We start from the raw sequence: 17,799 nt of genomic DNA on the forward strand, positions 1-17,799 counted from the left end.
GATCTAAAGGTAAATATTGCATTTTTTTTTGTGGTTGATCTAGTAGATAGTCAAAACAGAGAGCTATTTTTTTTTAAATATAGAGTGACCTTCAGTGTGTCAAGCATTTTTGTTTAAAAGTATAGTACATTCTAAATGTAGATTTTTACAACAAATACTTTACATTTAAAATAATTTGTAAAAACCTAAGTATAAGGCCGGTCCTTTGTTTTCAAAGGAGATTTTTTAGAGTATTTCTGTAGTCCATGTCTGTGCAGTCTTCTTCTTGATATTATATTACATTAAAGATCATATTAATTTCGAGTTTGCTCTGTAGTCGAGGGTTCTCTACATGAGTGTTTACCTCCTATTCAACTGGGCTCTCAGTTGAGAATATCCTATAGCCAGGTTTGTCTTACATTCTAGTTCATCCTATAGTCAAGTTCACACAACATTTATGCTTTCCCTGCAGTCCAGACCCATATTCCATTTGAGATTGCCCTACATTCGAAGTGGTCATACATTTGAGGTCTTTTTCATTCTAAAGCTTCTGTAATTTGAGGGCCTCTTAAATTTTGTATCCTCTTACATTCCTAAACGCCTTATATTTAAAATATCTTAAAATTCAACAGAATCAACTGGTGCAGTGTTAAGACATTAGACATGTATTCTGAAGAAACTGAGTGTAAATACCAGTCCAGGTGATTTGTTTCCTGTTTCCCAAAATCATTAATTTTTTCCAAAAAATTTTCAGAGAGGACTGCGCACAATGGTGGTAGCTTGCCGGAAAATGAGCCACCACGACTTTGCAATGTACATGAACAACATAAACGTCGCGAGGCAAACCTTATCGTCAAAGAGGGAATCCGTGGTAGCCCACAGCTACGCGAAGATGGAGTCTGGTCTCACGCTACTGGGGGCAACAGGAGTGGAGGACAAACTGCAAGAAGGCGTTCAAGAGACACTGGAAAGTCTTCGCGCGGCTGGCATTAAGGTTAGCGACAGTGGCAGACAACAACTGTCACAGATGTGCAGCGAGATAGGTGTGGACCGATCCGCGTTGCCCACCATTAGATTGGAGCTCTGGGGATTACTCTCCCAAGAAACATGTAGAAGTTCTTGAATTATTGTAGTTATTCATAAGCATATTTAATGTGAATGACATTTTAATGTTTTACTATAAAGTTTTAGGAAGGTTGTTCCTGATACTTAAAGACAGAGACACGGATTGATAGGTAAATAGTTTTTATTACTGATGATTACAGCTCCACTTTTAAGATAATACTGTATTAGCTTATTTTGTCATTAAAATTGTTTGGTTGTCTCATGAATCTTTTTTGCTAAAAAAAACCACTTGATATGCTTGTATTTTTAAGTTAATAATAGACCAACCAAATACTAAAATATGTACCATTAAATTCTTAGTATTCTAAAGATTGGATTTTAAAGGGAAAAGATTTAAAGAAAAATATTTGAGAAAAAGAAATGCTGAATTTCAAACACTATAGCATCTGTATGAATACATTATTTATAATTACAGAAGTTAAAATGTTTGTACCTGCCACTAGCTACAATTAGTATTTGGAAGTGTTTGTTTAGCATTTCAGGGAACATTCTGACACAAATAATTGTTTATCTCCTAAACATACCAATATGTTTTTATTCTGAAAACTAAAATCGATCTTGTTGCCTGGTACTTAACAACTTATAAACATCTTGCCTGTTAGGTATAGATAGAGATAATTTATTTACATTTGCAATCACAATATTCACATAAAAAATGAATGATACTGATGAAGTTAATTGCACAAATAAATAACTCTTTTCCCCATGAATAAACAAATTGTAGATACTTCAAATAAAATTAAAGGAATATGGTAGTTTCAATTGTTTTTCTGTTAAGAAAACTGAGGAGTAGACAAAACACAAGCAACGTAACGAGAAATACAGAGTGTCACTGCGACGTCATTTCTACCTCTCCCCTGCTGTCTCCCCTTCCAGCCGTTGCAACTAGCATATAGCATGCTTCGCTACGTACCTATCCCTCCCCTCTTGACGTCTTACTATTCGACTTCTAGTGCATGTGTTGAAGTAGTGTCACCGCTGATGCACTCTCCTTCTCTACAGGTTCCCCCCCACCACGTACCTAACTATTCCTCTCACGCAATCGGAATTTTCGTAACGTTTGGAAATTGTAGCCCCCTTAGTAAAGAAGTTTCACTTTAAAAAAAAAATACATAAATCCTTACAGAAATATATTCACAAATTGTGAAATGTAACCAACTAAAACACAGAAAACACTGTACTGTAATGAAAAATCAAAAATGACAGTAAAGTCTTAGCGAACTTAAAATGCAAGCAGTGCAGTAATGCCACCTGGCAACAAGAGGTCAACTGCTGCTCCACCCGAAAAAATCTGATAGCAGTCGGCTGGAATGGTGCCGGATTACAGAAAGTTTTGAACCATGGGATGCCAACATGAACTGTTGCTTACTTTCTGTAATATCCTTGAACGTTTATGAAGTGAGGTAACGCAACACACCCGAGCCCTGCTCCTCCAGTCGAGAGTCACACCCTCCACGTGCTGATGCGCAGGTGTGGATCCTGACGGGGGACAAGGTGGAGACGGCTGTCAACATCTCGTACTCGTGCGGGCACTTCAAGGCGGGCACAGAGCAGCTGTTCCTGACCGACCACTCGAGCGACAGGACGTGCCTGGCCGCGCTCCAGTCGCACAGGTAACAGCTACAATGAGGAAGTAACCAGCACGTGTTGGTGTGAACCGTTTCAAGTTGGCATGACTGATGCTTTTGTGCATGTACAATTTCAGCTTTTATTTTTGGGTATTTTAATTCAAAAACAGAACATAAGAGCAATAAATTAATAAAAACTCCAGAATTTAAATTTTCTTGGCGACTGGGATGTAGCCGCGTCAGATGTTTTGGTCAACCTTGCAGTTGCCATCTTCAGGGTAGCAGTTACCTACTGAGGTTCTTCGAAATTCTCCTCCCCTTAAATACTCTGCACCTGAAAGGGGAGTGTTTCCTGATTGGTTGCAGCTCTGAGGCAACCAGCACCTTCCTTGTTTCTTGTTGGCGGGGCTTTTTGGCCCTGAATTTGCCTGGAGTAATTTCAGGAAACGATGGAATACCCAAATCAGGATGCATGTACCAGGTTTTGAACACAGGTCCTCGAATGCGAGCCCGAGATTTCACCGTTGTGTCACCTTGTTCAGTGAAATTAACGTAAAATAGACATTTGCAGAGTTGGGAAATAAAAAAAAAGTTATGCATTTCTTCATTTCATTAACAGAATGGCTCAGTGTGATCAGTGCTCGTAAAATTACTTACTAATCTTCCTGTAGTGTCTCCCAGGTGAATGGTCGAATGTGTGACAGCTGGAAATTATTGTGTGCAGCGTACACAGGGGATAGAACCTCTTTGCTCTCATTACTTTCAAATTTTTTGCTTTTGTCGATGGGAATATTATATTTCTTAGGATTGCCGGAGGGAGGGGGGAATGCAAGACCCCAACCAACTCCCCTGATTGTGTGGAAGTACTTGAGTTCGCAATGCAGACGAGCTGTGCCGCGCGTGTGCGCAGGAACCGCGTGCTGCAGGAGCCCCTGAGGCAGCACGGCCTGGTGGTGGACGGCCAGTCCCTGAAGCTGGCGCTCCAGTTGGACCCGGCGCTCTTCCGAGACGTGTGCATGGCCTGCACGGCCGTCATTTGCTGCCGCATGTCGCCGCTGCAGAAGTGCGAGGTACCTGCAAGCACACTAGAACCTCTGTCCTCAAAGGACGAGAAAAAAGTGCATTACAAAAGTGCCTCACTTTTTAACCTTTTCAGTCACATTTTGTCAATTCCTAAGATACCATTTAACTATTAGATATAAATATTTAAATGTACAACCAAAAGAAAAAACATGTGAAGAGGATACTTGCAGCTAGTATATGTATAGAAATGTAGTGAGATTTATAGAGGGACATATATAGAGAGATAGAGAGAGAAGCTTTGCATATATGTTTCTGCTTCAAAACTAATCACAAACAACTTGTGTGCTTTCTTTTTTTTCTTTTCCATTAAAAGAAGTCACAGCAATGTGTGGCCAGTACAGCTAGTTATAATATATAATTTTATAAAACAATTTTATTTTTTTACATAGGTAGTCATAAAGAATGACATAGACTAGAATGTACACAGACTCGCACATTCAAAGTTTTATGAACTCTGAGGCACTCAGAGCCTATAGAGATATAAGTTGTCCACTTCAGGGTTAGATTTTTTTATTTTTATATATTTTCAGATCCTTAACAAAATGTTTCACATTTAGCAACGGTACATTATGAAGTACTTAAAATATCAAGGTCCGAAACTGTTTATTATTTTTTTTTTTACCAGGTAATTTCTAAAGAGATTTCAAGTTGACACTTATAGACTACATTAAACAAGATTTAGCTAGCTGAAGTTTTTTTTCTCTCATGGAATTATAAGCGTGTGACATATTTTTCTCACAGGTTGTGCGACTGGTCAAAGTGTCTGCTTCGAAGCCAATTACTGCAGCCATTGGGGACGGCGCCAATGATGTCTCCATGATCCAGGAAGCACACGTCGGCCTAGGTGGGTGTGATGAGTACAGTGGATTAACAGATAACTTCTTCTTGTAATTACCTATATTTACTTGTGGATGATCGAATGTCACTTGATCTTGTACTGCTTATTAATGCAGCAAACTATTCTTACAGACACAATTTAGAGAGTGTGTTTCATCAGTTAAAACAAAACTAAAGTTTTTTGTTAGTCTTTTCAGTAGAAATGGTATTACAATAACAAACGAGGTTCAGCACAAAACATGAAAAGGCCTAACGCTGCTAATTTACCATGTCAACATCGGCTTTTTGTTTCAGGAATTATGGGCAAAGAGGGAAGACAAGCGGTGAGCTGCTCAGACTTTGCGTTTGCACAGTTCCGGTTTTTGCGAAGAGTGCTACTTGTGCATGGCCATTGGTACTATCTTCGTGTGTCGACTTTGGTGCTTTACTTCTTCTACAAGAATATTGTGTTCATCACCCCGCAGCTGTTCTACAGCTTCTACAATAACTTTTCAACTCAGGTAAGCATTGGAGCTTTGCCAATACAATTTTTTTCCTGCCAATCATTTTTGTTTGCAGATGAAGAAGAAATGTAACATTTGTCAAGACACATTTGTAAACAGTCTGCCACTAGTTTAGCTCGTGACCATCAGATTGGCGCACATGCACAAGTATATATACAAAATAAAACAGTTGAGCTTGTTACATCTAATGATGCTGTAGCTCGTGTTATTCCTGACTAAAATATCTTAACTTTATCAACATTTGTTAGAGTGATTTACAAAATTTGTTGGAGTGATTTACAAAATTATCCAAAAAATGATTTATTTGTGAAAAATGTGTGACCGTACAAGTTTGTGTGTTTACAACAGATAAATTGGTAACATATCAATGAAATAACTATATATTTGCTTATAGCAGTAGCGGATCCAGAGGTTCACCTCGGAGGGGGCACTGTAGGATTTCAGAATAGTCAGACAAAAAATGTCTTAAAATTACTAAATTTGTATTTAATCTACTCACACTACACACATAACATCCAACCACCAGATTTTATGATTCTACAAGAAATTCATTAATTATATTAAAATATTTTATTAGTTTCATAAAAATAATTTTTGTCGGCAATATTAACGTAGCTGACAACTATTTTCGGGGGGGAGGGGGGGGGGCACTTCCCCCTGGTGCTTCCCCCTGGTGCTTCCCCCTGGTGCTTCCCCCTGGTGCTTCCCCTTGGATCCGCCACTGGCTTATAGCAACAAAAAATAAAGTAGTGAATTTGTTAGCTCTGCATAATAATTTGAGGAAACCCATAAGCCAGGTGTACCGATAAGTCTGCCGCACCTGGAGGTGGCCAGCTCGCCTGAAGGCGCGGGGTTGTTCCTCCCGCAGGCCATGTACAACAGCGTCTACCTCACCTTCTACAACGTGCTGTTCACGTCGCTGCCCGTCCTCATCTACGGCCTGTTCGAGCAGGACCACAGCGACGAAGAGCTGCTCCGGTTCCCCCACCTCTACTCCGAGATGGCCGGCAACGTGCTCATGTCCTGGCCGAGCTTCTTCAAGTGGATCTTCCTGGGTAACTCGAGCACTGTGGCTGGCTCATGCTTCAGGGTGTTGCGAGGGCTTCCTAAATGGTTTTACTCACAATTTAAATTTATTTCATTGCATAGCTATGGTTGTATGTTCATTAATGTTTTGTCCAGTCAATAATTGTTTGTTTATTGGTTTCAAGAACCTTACATCCAATATTATATTTCAATCCTAGCATTAACTAAATTCATGTATGTTTTGTCTGGTGTGCAATACTGAGTTAACTATGCAGCCTTATTCGTAAAACTCTGGTGTGGTCGGTCCAGGGGCGCATTCAGGATGTATTTAACTCTCGCGATCGTTGTTAATGGTCGTCCCCACATGAAAATGGATGTGTGAATCGTGGAGGGGCTCCCAGAGTGTGAAGTGGCCTGTGTGGGGACAAGACTCGAAAAATTCAACCCAATAGTAAGAAATTCTCCGTAATCGACAAAGACCTGGTCCGCTCTTTGCGCCGGACACACATTTTCGCTGAGCTATCCTGCGGGCTCTTAAGGCGTCCCAACAGCCTGCTGCCTGGAAGTCGCTGCCAGGTGGTTGGAAGCACATACTAGTCCACAGTAGAGCATATTTAATTACATACGATTGGTATACACCCTTGCTACAAAGAATACTTACAGAATGGATAAAATGCCACACAGCATGAACTGGTGTAATGGAAGCTTGGTCATACTTGTGGCCTAGCAAAAATTATAGCGAGCGTTAAGTCCCTTAAGTCGGAAAGAATTAATTATTTAAACAGACTGCTGCCCAGGACATGCACTGAAGTTAGTACGAGTAGGTTATAGATGATAAAAATTAAATAAACAAAATTTGTGATGAAGTCCTCTGGTGTGGTGAGCGCGTTCTGCCTCAGGGGTTGTAGAATAGGACTAGTGCCTTCACGCCCGTATTGATGACCATTAAATGATATTGTCGTTACGGGGGGTTTTCGGATTGATTGAAATTGCGTAACTTGGGCGTCACCACGTGTAGGGGCACGTGGACCCGGCCGTAGACTCTTCGCTCGGGGCCGTGACGTGACCCGTGTGGGGACTAGGCTCGATTCCCCCTTTGTGCAGTAGCACTAGTGAGCTCTTAAGGCGTCCCACACGCCTCGGGACTCAGAAGATTCCGCACGTGGCTGCTGAGTGAAACTCACCGAAGTCTAGGGAAAGCTCTTTATGGACGTCTAATGGCACAAAGAAATAAAATGCTACATAATTAATTACATGAAAAGAGTTATTCACTGACACGCTGAAATAACATGGCAGCAGGAATATTACCCCGGCTTAAATGCTGACCAGGTCACCTCGTGGCCTGGCCTCGAAAGTTTGTTATGTATTAAGAACTAAAATATCCAACTGGATTTAAATAATTATGTTAAAGAGCCATCCTCCCGGGGTAGACCTCGAGGAAAAGAAAAAGGTTTAAGAAATAATTATGGAGCGACGGATGTTAACAGATCAGTGAAAATAAAATATTGAAGTCGACGAGGCACGCGCAGGCCTTCTACCCTGGGCGGCGAATGGAAGCTGACTGACAAGGCCAGGGCATCATGGCCGCCGGAAAGCGTTAAGTTCCCGTTATGTTACCAGGTGGATACCTGGTAACATATTAACATGAAAAACCCTCTTAAACATTAAGCAAAAACTGACCACAGTGATTTATCATACCAAGCTTAACTTATTTTTAATTGTATTCAATAAGTTCAAAAAAGTAGTTGCGGGTAGTTCCGGGGTTGCCCGCCTGGGGCCCTGCACTGTCCTTACTAACTACAACTAGAAACATAAACACTTAGGAATTTAAAAAAAAGATGAAAATAAAAGGTTTGCATTACAATTACTTATTATTTTAATTACGTTTTTACGGGAACGTGGCACTGAAGCTACTGCCTCTTGCAGGGCCAAGGCTCACACGCACACACACCTGCACACGGGGCGGGAGGTTTGAAATAGAGGGTGGTGATGGGAGGAGCGGGGTGGCGACGGCGTGAGGCACATCGGGCGTAGGGAGGGCGTAGCCCCGGTCGACGTAAATATCATAACTGTGCTGCATATGTTACTAAAATAAAGCATAATTTTTTTTTTTCCTTTTTCTGATGGTGTTCTTGCCAAGTTGGAAGATATGTGTACCCACGAGAAGGGTCCTTTGTGAAGTGTTATTCAAGACATTACAAACATGATGTTTAACAAAGCGACTTGTTAAAATTAATTAACAGCTAATTTTTGGAAAGCACCAACTTCCTGTAGTGGAGTTTTACACTCTAGGAGCTGCTTTCAAGAAAGTGGTTTGAAACGTATTAATCAGAAAGATTTTTAACTACTGCTATACATGCTCGCTAGCAATTCTGTATCTCTAACTTGGTGTACTTCTCCGAATTTTGAGAAGTATGCAAGGAAATCTAAATTAAATTTCATGAATTCAAGTACTTTACAGTATCTAATAATAACTCAGAGCCTGTAATAATGTTTTTTTTTTCCTTCCCTCAGGAGTATGGCATGCTATTCTGGTATATTTTATGCCATTATGGTTGGTGACAAGTAATGATATAATCAGAAGCAAAGACTCTGGAGTGGACCTTTACATGTTCGGCAATATCATCTACCACTGTGTCATCTGTGTTGTAAATCTCAAGGTTTGTCACAGCTATTTTTTTTCCTGTATTGCTTTTTAGTAAGTTACCTTGCCTTCTTAAAAAATTTATGAAATTACTCAATCGCTAGTCAATACTGAGGGAAATTATTCTTTGAATGTTAATAAATTTAATTCTTTTCTCAATGAAATGTCATGCACTTAATCATGCTTTACATTTCTTGCTTGTCTGTCTTGATGGATGCTGGATAGTAGCATTGGTAAGTGGGAGAGTACCATTCACTTTATCAATTAGTAAAAAATTAGTTATCACTTTTTTTTTATAGATTTTTATAGTAGTATATTACTAAATATAGTAGAATATTACTAATTTTTTATTCTTAAGTTATATATAAATATTTAATTTGTATATCTATGAATAATAAGGCTCACATATAAAATTTTTTATTTTTTTTATGAATATTAAGGACCAATATTTGTTAGGCTATTTCACTTATCACTGCCCATTTATATTTAACATGTATTTAAAAATACAATACATATACCTAATATATGAAAATGAAAATTTATAGTGAAAGAGATTAAGAACAGTAAATGAACATTTGTGCAGTAAGAATTCATAAAAATTAACAGTCCATTAAGAATGGATTGGTAATCTAAGAATCAAGAGTTAAATAAACACAATCCAGCAATGTGAACTCTATACTGCTATGACAAGTCCTAGTGGCTTTAGTATCAAAATAAAAGAAAAATTGAACTCATTTTAAGAATTTTCAGCAGGTGTGAATAAAACTTTTTAAAATTGAATCTCAGAACAAGAAAGGATATGTGAATAAATATTTTGTGTGTTACTTTAAAATTTTATCTTAGAAATATCTGAAATAAAAATAATGTAAAATGTGTTTTATCTGTGTGACAGTTATGGCTCCACAGTCACTATTGGACACTGCTCTTCATTGGCTCCGTTATCATCTCCATCTTTGGTTTCATCGCTCTAGCAACCATCTATTCTCTGTTCAAGTAAGTATATTCAGGATTACAAAACACAGTTTATTTTTAAGTTGATCTAAAGTGAAAGTTTGTACTGATTGGTAACAGAAAGTAAGGGAGATAAAATGCTACCAAAATTAGGAACAATAAAAACTCACTTGTAGTTATTTTTTATTTGAGTGTAAAGTAAATAAACTAGCTTCTGTCTAGTGAAAAGATAAAAAGATGCCTAATCGTAAATGTTTTCATTAGGTGTTTTTCTTATTTGATTTGTTAATAGTGTATTTTTATAATTCTGTAAACTATAAATAAAGAAAAAAAATATTATATTGTCAACATAAAGAAAAACATAAAAAAAAAATATCACATGTGCCCATCTTAGGAGCCTTCGAGGTTATATTTTGTAGAATCAAAATTCCTGATGTGTGCATATTTGGACAGATTAAAATTATTATTCATTCTGGTCATAACTGCAAATACAGTACAAATTTACACTTCATGTGTTTATGTAAATGTGACTGAAACCGAGAGACTTCTGTTCAACATTGACCAAGTAGGAAATAGATTCCTCAATATAACATTATTAAAATATACTTAAGATCAGAACTGGTTTTTTTTTTCCAGTGACATGATGCATTTTTTTAAGCAGGCATCAAATAACCATAATGATGGATCAAATTCTTTCATTTAAGGCCACTGAATTAATAAAAAAAAAAAAAAAATTAAATAAGTTTCAGGATTCATATTTATTAAAGTACTTTAAAAATAAGTTTACGTTTGTGAATGAGCTACAAGTGATATTTGTCATAAGGAATGCTGATACAAGCACGGTGAGAATCACTGGGTAGTCCCGTAGCTGGAAGTCTGGATCGGTGACGACTGCGGTGATGCCCGGCGGCACTGCTCGCAGGTGATGCTCCGGTGTGTGTCCCCAGAGGCGCCATGTACTGGGTGCAGCTGAACCTCATGTCCTCCCTCACCTTCTGGCTGCTGACCGCGGTGGTGGTGGTGGCGTGCCTGGTGCCGGACGTCGTCTTCCCCTCGCTGCAGCTGCACAGCAACCGCATGAGGCGCATGTTCCGGAGGGTGAGTACCATCCCCGAGGCTATCGCACGCCACCGCCGACTTCGCGTACAACCGCCGTTATTCAGCGGAGGAAACACGGCACAGCCACCAGCAGTATATAAGTAAAATCGGAATGACAATGTTTTCACACGCAAATGCCAAAATACATTACTATTACAGTTTTTAACAATAAATCAAGAGTTATTTAATGAAATTTCATTCGTGGGAGCTGGCCCGAATTCTAATTATTATAGTAAATTATTATTAAATTTAATGGCATCATGGCTGCAGATTAATTTATTTTTAAAATTCATGGCAGAATCTCTATTGAAAGGGTTAGTCTAGTAAATAATTAAGGGTTCTGAACTGTTACAAACATTGGTCAAGCACTCTGAGGGATCGTTAAGGCTCAGTCTCGCCCACCAGGTTGAATTTCAGTTTTTAGTAATTACTTATATTCAAAAGCTACATATTTATAAAGTATTGACTCACGACTTTACTTGCATTTGTCACCCTGCCACAAATATTCTCATAATGTAACATAATGGCTGTAAAATGGTGCACAAGCCTTCGTAATTATAATGATTTGCACACCTATTTACACCCATCATATCTGTTGAAAATATTTGTGGCAGAATAAAAAATTCAAGGGAGGAACCCAGTTAATAGTTTAGAAAGAGCCCTTAAAAAAGTTAGGATGAGTGGGGAAAAAAAAAAAATTTTCTTTGGGAAACTGGACAAGATTGGGAATTATTTGAGGTTACAAATTTCAAAACGTTCCAAACATTTTCAAAGGGAAGTTGACCTTTTTTGGGTTTGCTGTAAACTACAACTAGTACTTATACATTGATATAGGCAGGAAATTTTTAGGGATAAGAAAACACCACGAAATAGGTCTTAAAGTAACTGCAAAATTAAAACAAAAAGCCTAATTGGCATAGGCGTGCGCAGGACTACAGTATTGGTGGTGCCAGATTACACAACAGCCCTATCATTCACGGACCCCGAGCCTAAAGCGGGGGGTCCGGGGGTCCTCCCCCGGAAAAATTTGGTTTTGAAAGCGCAAAATGGTGCTATTTAAGGTGTTTCCGAGCAAAAACATTAAATACACAGATGTAAAAATTTTAACATTTTTTATGACAAATTATGGCTTTGAACGTTATAATCGCCAGGAAAACTACTAAACTATTTACAGTTTTAAGCTTTGTTGAGCCATAAAGTAAATTGCACAAATTGTTTGCACGGAATTCATGCTGGTGGCTTTGGAAAACCGTACTTACATGTTTTCTGAAGACGCCAAATAAATGCTAGAAAAAACATTCTCAAATGTTAAGTTTTAAAATCCACAAATAAAGGGGGTTTTTGTAACATACCTTTAATATGTAAAATATTAAAATAATAAAAATACACAAATAAGAGTGGGCAAAAGTTTTAACTTTTGGAATACAACAAAAATGTTTTGTCGGCGCACAACACAAGTAATTGAACCTGGCTTGTTTCCGTGTGTATAGTTGGTTCGATTCATAATTGCTATACTGATAGTGTTATGAGCACATATCTGTAACTCGACACGATTGGAAAACATTTTTTTTTTAAATAATACTGATTTTTGTAAGTATATATTATTTGTGCTTGTAAAAAACAAAATAACGTTAACCCTAATGGTGGTGCCAAGGCACCTGTGGCACCTACCGTGCACACGCCTATGCTAATTGGTGAAAGTGACAAAATTAGCTTATATTTAGATTTACTTTTTAACTCAAATTACTCACTCGTTTTAGTTATTTATGATGGCTATGTACCGATTCAGCAATATTACAGACATATTTATTACGAATTTCCACTCAATTCTGGCACTTTTAATATGTTTTTGTGTGTGTTGTTTTGTTATATTTTCTCCAGAAAAATTATTATTAATTGGTATTATTAATTATTATTAATTATTATTACTAATTATTATTATTAATTTTGTATGCTCCATTTTTATGATAAAATAATTTGTAATAAATTGGTCTAAAATAGATACATAAAGATAAAGAACCATAAAAACAAATTGGCAAGCATTTGTGGTTTAAAAGTGATTCAATTTGAGATGTACAATAAAACAAGTTAAATTAATTTTTGGTACAATTTTTGTTCAGAAATAATGACATTCCTTGAAATACAAAAGTACTTTTTTTTTCTCTCTGAATTAAGTTTTGGTTAAATGCTGCTTGATACCTACCATTATAAACTTGCATTTTGATGTTGTTATGTGGTATATTGACATGCTTTGCTGTGTTGATTCGGTCTTATTGCAATTTACCATGTACGTATTCTTGTCCCTAGTAATTAGTCATTTTCTCAGTAGTTCTGGTGTTAGTACTCGTAGTTGTATAATGCACTACATGTTAATATAAAAATAAATTAATTTTCCTTGGTATGCTTTCAGAGTTCTGCGCGACGGAGCAGATGTGATGACACCTATCTGTGAAGAAGCAGAAGAAAGGTATTCTTTGAAAAAAAGATAAAGTTCTTTTTTTGCTCAGGTCTCTGGGCCCATTGCAACCTCGTGACACAGTCCAGGAATGATTCGTTGCACTGTGTCTCTTCCAGCATCCAAACTACGGCACAGTGATAAAGTGCTCCAGAGTGGCTCTTTGTGATAGCGTTAGTGCTAAACCTGTCAGCTATCAAGAGGCGTACCATGTGATGATACGATCATGATAGGTCATCGGTAGTACCACGTAGTGAGGGAGACCTGTGAAGGTGCATAAAGGCCATTCCAAGGGGCAGAGTTAATTTCAGAGGCAGTCTCTTCGGAGCCCTCAAGTTTGTCTCTGCATGAAGTGATAAAAGTGATAATTTAAAAATAAGTTAGGTGGTGACAAATGTTCCTAAAACCATCTTGATGATGGGTTGTGTGCATGAACGTGTTGTTTTAAGAAAGAATCTACAAGATAACCACATGATGGTGTTATTAAGGAAAAACCATTTTTTTTTTACATTTATGAAGATGGTGGACAATTTTTACAAGACATTTAATTTTGACAAATTTTCGTGTATGCTGTACTTAAAGAAATATTTAATTCTTAAAAATGAACACAGATAATGTAAATATAATTTACGATGCTATATCTAGCTTAGTTTAGAACTTGTGAGCGAAATATTGTTTATTTGTAGTTTCAGAAACAGTGGAAAAAAAATGCCAAAGAATAAGTTAAGATGTCTAAACAAGTTAGACATCACGCAAATGCCACAAAGTCTAAAGGAAGCTAGATTAAACCTGTACTTGCGATAGACACACAACTGCTTATGAATCAGCATTTTGGATAGTGATGACAAACACAACAAAATGTATGAAGATCTTTCAGTAGTTAAACAAAGTATAATTGAACCAAGTTGGTTACTTTCTGTGCGGAATATTTTCTCAAGTAGCTATATTTATAGTTTTTTTTCAATATTCAAAAGTTTATACTTTTTTTTTTTTTAAATTTCATTGTTCATTGATGCTTTGTTATATGAATGAGAAAAAGGTATTGCCCATACCCATTCTTACAAATATTGCATAATGTATAAGAATAGTTGTTATAAGAAATTGTGTGTTTATCAATCGTATAGACCAAATTAATAGATATAGGATTCCTATTCTCATGAATATTAAAGCATTTATAGTTTTTTTACTTTACTGTCGGTAAAACTTAGTTATTGTACACATAAAGAAAATGTTTTAAGGCACATAGTTTATCTACTTTCTAGTCAATGTGCAGAGTGCATGCAGCCTTAGTGGACAACAGGCACATTAGTGATAGCAAGCAGCAGTTGAAAACATTACAGACACAAAAATAATTGTTTTTTCTTACAATGTAATCTGTGGTTTACATAGTTAAAACATAACTTTCACAACTAACATGTATTTGTTTTTTGTTAAAAAAAAAAAAAAACTTCTGAAACTGTATTAGGCCTAAATCAACACATTAAGTTTCATATACAATTATCAAAAACTGAATTTATTGTTGATACAGAAAAAGTTACTCGATATGTTACATCATTTTGTAGTATGGCATAATTTTTGTAATTGCATGCATGTTACAACTCTTACAACTAACTTTAAAATACATTTCCCTCTCTACCTCCAAAAAATACAACAGTTAAAAATAGCTTCGTTGACTAAGTTTAGCAAACTCAAAATTAATGTTTAGGAAAGGGGGGCAGTGGAGTGGTAAAAGAGTATACCATTAGGTGATTAGGTTATCAGTGTTACACAATAACCAATTATATTTTTAGGAAACAGAGTTTTGTATATAGTGATATCAAGATCTTGTCTACAGTGGTAATATGAAAGTAATATGTACAGAATGATTCTAGTGCTTTCACAGTTAAGGATGTCACTATACCCCTTTTTTATTTCTTGTTTTTCATTCCAGATATAGTGATTCTTTAAAACATTTGTTAATGGCATTTATTTTTAAGAAAAGAACATGTGTCACAGTAAGGTGTAACTTGGCTCGTTGTTCACTCCTAGAAGTAATTTATGCTTTTCTTTCCGTCAATGGTGAGGAGAATAACGGAATTGTATATTTATCCTCCTTACCTCGTACTCCAATGCATTGTCATGAATCTCTTGATGTAACATGCATTGAGCATGTGTGTATCCTATAAATGTATCCTCTTGCTATAATGAAACAATTCAAAATCTTTTACGGTGATAAATAAGAGACAATTGACCAGTCTTGGGTCCATTCAAAGGCAGGGTGAAGATTTTCTAGAGCTGTAGCAAACCGTATGTATTCGGTACTGAGTAACGGGTGCACCATCCAGTAACGAGTAACGAAACGTTACACACGGCTGCATTTCGTTACTCGCATTTTTCGTATGTTTTACGCATGCGCGTACATATTCGATGAATTTACGTTACAAAGAACGATGTTTGTTTATTAAGTAAAGTATAATTTGGAAATTCGTCCAAGTTTTTTACTGTTTATTAAAGGTATTGTGTGTGTAGACAAAGTTTGAGATTGGAACAGAAACAACGTAAGAAAGTATTTTTACAAATTAGAAATATGTATGTTTTTTTTTATTTTATTATCGTGTATTTTCACGTTTTTTTTTGGTTCTTATCTTAAAAGAGATAATATAATAAAGCCGCTCTAATGAGATTTTAAAGATACTTGGTTAATAAAAACTGTTTATTATCAAATATTGTTAATTGTTTATATTCTATTTGTTATTATTTACACAACGTCATACTGTATGCATACGCAATACGACTCGATTTGTTGTTGCATGTTATGCGGTATCAGAAGTAACGATACAATATTAACGAGTACTAATTGTTATAGTAACGAATACATACGGGTACACTTTTTTTCGTTATTTTTACACCTCTAAGATTTTCACACTATGTTAGTGAGTCGTACCAGATTTGTGCACAATGTTAGTAAGTCATACCAGATTTCACAGAATCGAATCACGAAAACATAAATTATCTCGTCAGTCAGTATTTTAATGTCAGTATAAACGTTCACAGACATAAATCAAGTGAAACATAACAAATTAACAAAAACAACTTTTAAACAGCATGGCAGGAGAGAGGAATTTCACAAGAACAGAAATCATGGATTCGTAAAATTGTAAATTGGAATCGAAGATGTGTGAAATCAACCTATCCCTGGTTAAAACTTTACTAATGTCTTTGGCGCTGAATTGTTGTACACATAATTAACTTAAAATTTTATTACTTTTCTGATTCTGCAGCATAATTTAAAAAAAAAAACACGTTGCAGATATATGATTAATTTATTACTACAAAACCAGGCGTGAGGTACGTATTTGTAAAAGAGTTTAAATAACTGAAAATTAGGGATGGGTACAATAAAATTATCAGTATTTGAAGGATTCTATATTCAAGGAAAAAGATTTGAAGAAAAATATTAGAGGAAATAAAGTAAATTAAACCTTTGAAGTTTACTATGTAAATTTTTTTCATACCCATCGTGTTACTATTCCCCAAGCTAGTATACTTTTAACATATTACATAAATAAAATTACAACAATAGGTATTCATTCTGAAAATTTAGTTCACGAAACAAACATTTAAACATTTAAAGGGTTAAATGTTTTCAACACCATAGTTAATAATTTTCATGTGTTGTACATTATTTTATTTTGGACCCTTGAGACCTGGATTCGGATTCGAGGATATTGGGATTTGACCCATTACTACTGAAAATAATACTGATTTAAATTTTATCTTCATAGTCTGAGTGGTACATTTCATTAAGAAAGTGCATTTTATGAACCTGTAGCCCTTCAACGTTACATTATTTGAAAGTAGAGCTGGGCAGCTAGGGAAGTTAGGTTTGTAAAAATTTTGAATTGGGGGAAAATAAAAATTCCCCACGGGAAATGGGAGAGGATTGGGAATAGTTTGAGGTTTACAAATTCAGAAATTTTTTTTAATCCTACAAAGTAAAAGTGTCATTTTTGTTATGGTGGCCCAAATCTACTGATAGTGTATGTTTAGAGACATAACTTTTCACGAACTGCAGTTACCACGAAACAATGTGAAATAAGTTCAAAATTATAACAACCATGAAATATTAAAAAAAAAAAAAAAAAAAAAAAAAAAAAAACACAGCCTCATTAAAAAAGAATAGACAAAATCAGCTCATTATTACCTTTCTATCGCTAGTTATTCACATGTACTTAGTTCAACAAATTAAAAAAAAAATTACACTCAAATCTAACACGTTTATTTTGTTTAAGCATGTGAAAGATTAATGCAGCAAGTTAGCTATGACTGTGAACACAGCTACATTTCAACAACATTTCAACTACCGTGTTCACTTTTTGTCCAAAGCATAAGAGTTCCCGTGTGTTATTTTTAGTTGTGGTCTTTATCATAGACAAGTTTATTTACTTTTACCTGATAGCAGTATGTGAAACAAAACAAATAACTGGATATTACACTTTAAACATGTTAAGTAGTGTTTTCAACCGTGGATGAGATTCATTCCCTTACTGA

At 36.1% G+C, this 17,799-nt stretch overlaps 1 protein-coding gene across 2 annotated transcripts in view; it reads left to right on the forward strand.

The window, feature by feature from the left end:
* LOC134532717 (phospholipid-transporting ATPase IF-like) overlaps positions 1-17,407 on the forward strand; it is a 104,711-nt gene extending 87,304 nt beyond the window's left edge. The window contains exons 15-24 of one of the 2 annotated variants that reach the window (XM_063369491.1): positions 734-973; positions 2,575-2,717; positions 3,583-3,742; positions 4,497-4,599; positions 4,887-5,092; positions 5,964-6,150; positions 8,636-8,781; positions 9,658-9,758; positions 10,664-10,814; positions 13,225-17,407. In XM_063369491.1, coding sequence (XP_063225561.1) covers positions 734-973; positions 2,575-2,717; positions 3,583-3,742; positions 4,497-4,599; positions 4,887-5,092; positions 5,964-6,150; positions 8,636-8,781; positions 9,658-9,758; positions 10,664-10,814; positions 13,225-13,266 — 1,479 coding nt within the window. In that variant the 3' untranslated portion in view covers positions 13,267-17,407. Of the gene's footprint in view, positions 1-733; positions 974-2,574; positions 2,718-3,582; positions 3,743-4,496; positions 4,600-4,886; positions 5,093-5,963; positions 6,151-8,635; positions 8,782-9,657; positions 9,759-10,638; positions 10,815-13,224 lie in introns of those variants that run through there. The other variant, XM_063369492.1, reaches the window with a different exon arrangement.
* Positions 17,408-17,799: the final 392 nt, after the last annotated feature.

This window comes from Bacillus rossius, chromosome 6 (assembly GCF_032445375.1).
Source record: "Bacillus rossius redtenbacheri isolate Brsri chromosome 6, Brsri_v3, whole genome shotgun sequence".
NCBI lineage: Eukaryota > Metazoa > Arthropoda > Insecta > Phasmatodea > Bacillidae > Bacillus > Bacillus rossius.